At 30.3% G+C, this 3,801-nt stretch overlaps 1 protein-coding gene across 1 annotated transcript in view; it reads left to right on the top strand.

Annotated features, from left to right (window-relative positions):
- LOC105626970 (meiosis arrest female protein 1 homolog) overlaps positions 1-3,801 on the top strand; it is a 13,686-nt gene extending 9,885 nt beyond the window's left edge. Inside the window, exons 18-23 of the mRNA XM_012208259.1 lie at positions 772-1,155; positions 1,248-1,451; positions 1,601-1,871; positions 1,951-2,348; positions 3,283-3,375; positions 3,460-3,801. Coding sequence (XP_012063649.1) covers positions 772-1,155; positions 1,248-1,451; positions 1,601-1,871; positions 1,951-2,348; positions 3,283-3,375; positions 3,460-3,801 — 1,692 coding nt within the window. The remainder of the gene's footprint in view (positions 1-771; positions 1,156-1,247; positions 1,452-1,600; positions 1,872-1,950; positions 2,349-3,282; positions 3,376-3,459) is intronic.

The following is a 3,801-nucleotide window of genomic DNA, read 5'->3' on the forward strand; positions in this document are numbered from 1 at the left end:
AAAGCTTTAGCTTCGACCATTATAGACGAATAATTCTTACTTATTGTTTAATCACATTACGATCTTAATAAAATAATTTATTACTATGAATTAAAGGTATATTAACTGTGCAGTTCCTGCAAATTGGAAATATTTATTAATATTTATATTTTCTATATAAAAATAAATATTAAAATTATACATAAAATTATACAAAACAGTTGTGCAAATAACATTATATATTAATTTAATGATTGCTTTATTTGTTGCGTTTATTATTATTTTATTATAATACTTTAACTTAAAAGAAGAATAACAAATTTAATTTTTTTGTATAAGTATAGGTACTTTAAATAATCAGAATTATTTACGTACATTGTGGTTTATATATTAATATATTAATACATTATAATTGTTTTGTAAAAAAAACTTAATTATTCATTTATGTAGAAACATTAATGTATGAATTACAATATAAAACTTTGCTTAAATTTTAAGAATTTGAAATACTTGTATAAAATATTGAAATTTTTGTCATTATTTTTTAGGCTAACAATAATAAAAAATAACAAATGTAATAAATAAATTATAAAAATGTATTATTAAATAAATATATGATGTTATTCACACAGCTATTTTGTAATTTTAGTATTCATTTTTATAACAATGTAAATATTATTAATAATAGCAATATTTATATAAATATTAATACATTTTCAATTTCAAACTTTTTACAGAAACTGTACGCATAATTATTGAACTCTATTAAAATAAATTCTTGTAATTTAACAGGTGGTTGAATTACTGCAACATGCGCCGCAATGTAGGATGTTATTCAACAAGTTTGTACCTTCCTATCATCATCACTTCGGCCATCAGTGTCGCGTGTCGGATTACGGATTCACCAAGCTGATCGAATTGTTCGAAGCAATTCCAGATGTAGTCAAAATCGAGGAAGTAAATGGCGGCGAAAGACAGATATCTTTAACTGAGAAAGAGGGTCTCAAGGTTCTCTCCGAACAAATATCGAAATTGGTGATACGCGCTAGGAGTGGCCTAAATGTTTCGAGTATTGCGCCAAAATTCTTACGTCACTTCGGCTACATGCTACGTCCTGAATTATACGGTTGCAGTTCGATGTTGCAGCTTATGCAGAAGCTTGGAGATACCATTCAAGTATCTATAATAATGCATCATTGTACAATCAAGTCTAAAAATTAGCAACGCTTTATAATAATATTGACTGTTTCGACTCTCCTTTATCGCAGATCATAGACTTGGCTACAGGACCAGCTATCATCACAGTAGATAAATCGCATTTGCAGCAAAGAACCCTCCAATGCCGACGTGTGTTAATGGAACAACCCCAACATAGAATGTCTCTCAAAGATTTTGTAAAACAATACTCTCAATATTATATGAAGCCATGTAATTTGGACGAATTTAAAAAAGATCTAGCAAATGTTGTTCGAGTATGTATAAATTTAATACAAAAGAAGCGATCTATTATTGTTCATATTGCCGTTAAAATTGGCTGAAAATTGGATTAAAATTACTCTTTAAATAATAATTCAGAGTATTTTTGCGTGTGTTTATCATATTTTACAAATATATCTTACAGTTCACAGTAATAAACGGCGAACAATTCATCGAGCTGACACCATTGCATTGCTTCGCTTGTGAGCTTTATCGCGTAATGATGAATTATGGTGGTTCATTAAACTTATCACAGTTTGATACATCATACTTGAATATTATAGGTATAACTTGTAAACCCGCTCAATATGGTTTTCCAACAATAACTGCACTTTTACAAGCCTTACCTTGTACTGTAACGATAAAAGAGACACGGAAGAAAGAAGCGATTATCTATTTGAATAAAAAATTAGCCGGTAAATAAGTAGTTGAAATATAACTTCTTTCATGTATTCGTTGATATCTTGCTAATCTTTGAATTTTTCACTCTTTAAGTTTCCGCCGGTATACTTTTGCCATCAATATATAAACCGATGTCATCTTATCACGATACGGATTCCAGCAACGATTCATTTGAAAGTGATTCTTCATGTCGCGCAAATGCCTCAAATGCTCTCAGCGTTCGCGTCCAAATGGATCATGATCAGATGGATCACGAAAAATGGATCGATCAATTGACAAACATTAATTCTTGGAAAACGAAGGATGATAAAGCTCTGTGGTCGGAAGTTTGTGATAAGCATTGGAAGAATTTGCCGAGTTCGGAGGAACGCACAACTAATTGGCCAGTCTCGGAAAGCGGCGGCGAAAGCTTCCTTAATAGCTTGATGCGCACACCGATAATGCAATGTAATTTCCCACCGCCACCGCCCAAACCCGACTCACCACCCGAGGTACTATTTTAATTAATTAAAATTAAAAGGGGGATTTCCATTGTAATAGCTCTAAAAACAGTGATTTTTATAAATGTTTTGGACAAAGTTTAATAAGATCCAGATAACCTTTTTTAAGTTATAATGAGGCATTCTCTTGGAATAAAAAAACTTGTAAAAAAACTTTGGCTTTTTTTACATTTTTTATTATATACTGAATAGCGTATAATAGTTAATTACTTCCAGCAATGTATGGCATACAGCATGTACCATCTATCACAAAAAATCAAACAAAAAATTTTCTTGAAGTTTTCTTCATATTATGCCATTTCGATTTTATTTTTATAAAAACTTTACAGCAATATAAAATCAATTTTTTTCCAAACGCTACTTATACATTATTCATAGGACTGGATATATATTTGAAATACTTTTATTTGAAAAATTGTATTTTGCATATTGTGCGGTATATATCAAAATATTTTGTATTTTGTATTTTGTATATTTCATGCGAATATATAAAAGTATTTTGTATTTTAATATTAATATTGAAAGACTGAAAGTGTTTTATATTTTGTATTTCAAATACTGAGATTGACAATCAATTTTGTTTGAATTATAAAATACAAGAAATTTTCAATCTTTCGATTTTAAATACAAAATACGTAATTTCATGCTCTACTGAAATGCAACATACAAAATATACTTTTATTGTAAATACTGTAAATTAAAGTTAAATAAAAGTATCTCAAATATAGTCCTGCTCTCCAATCCTAGTTGCTTAACCAAAATCTTTTTATATCTAAGATGTTTCTTCATATCTTAAAAAGTAATTTGGATATCAATATTTTTTCTTAAAAATTCATAAAAGTCATCTGTTTTTAGAACTGTTAGAATTTCCTTTAATATTTATCTCAATACATTTGATTGAAACTGAGTTGTCATTTTCTTGTAGGATATTTTATGCAAGGAGGAACATTGGAAATCATCGCTCTGGTCCCCGACAAAATTTACTTATCCGCAAGATGAACATTCCACGAACGTACAGGTATATTTTCCTTTTTATTAGATATGTTTATACACGAAACAATTGTTTATTTGCTCTTCTACATAGTTATCCGTCTCTTTTCAGGTTCCCCCGTTGATCTTACCAAGTTGGAATCAGATTTTGACTGGCGACGGTATCTCGAACTTATTGTCGCCAACCAAAAATCTATTGCCCGCTGCTGCGAATCCCTTGTATCCATCTACTTCTCCTTATTATAAGTCTGTCGTAGCGCCACATCCATCGGAATTGCCTCTTCCTTCTCTATCGTTAACACCCAAGAAGAAAATATTGGCAGATAATCAGAAAAAGACTGTCGCCAATGTGAGAACTCACCTCAATCTTGCAAATTCCGAAAGCGAGGATAATATTATCGATGATGATGAGAGCAGCGACAGTCATAGCATTTCTAGTAAACTCTGTGAGTAG

The sequence above is a fragment of the Atta cephalotes genome, assembly GCF_000143395.1.
Source record: "Atta cephalotes unplaced genomic scaffold scaffold00007, whole genome shotgun sequence".
Classification (NCBI taxonomy): domain Eukaryota; kingdom Metazoa; phylum Arthropoda; class Insecta; order Hymenoptera; family Formicidae; genus Atta; species Atta cephalotes.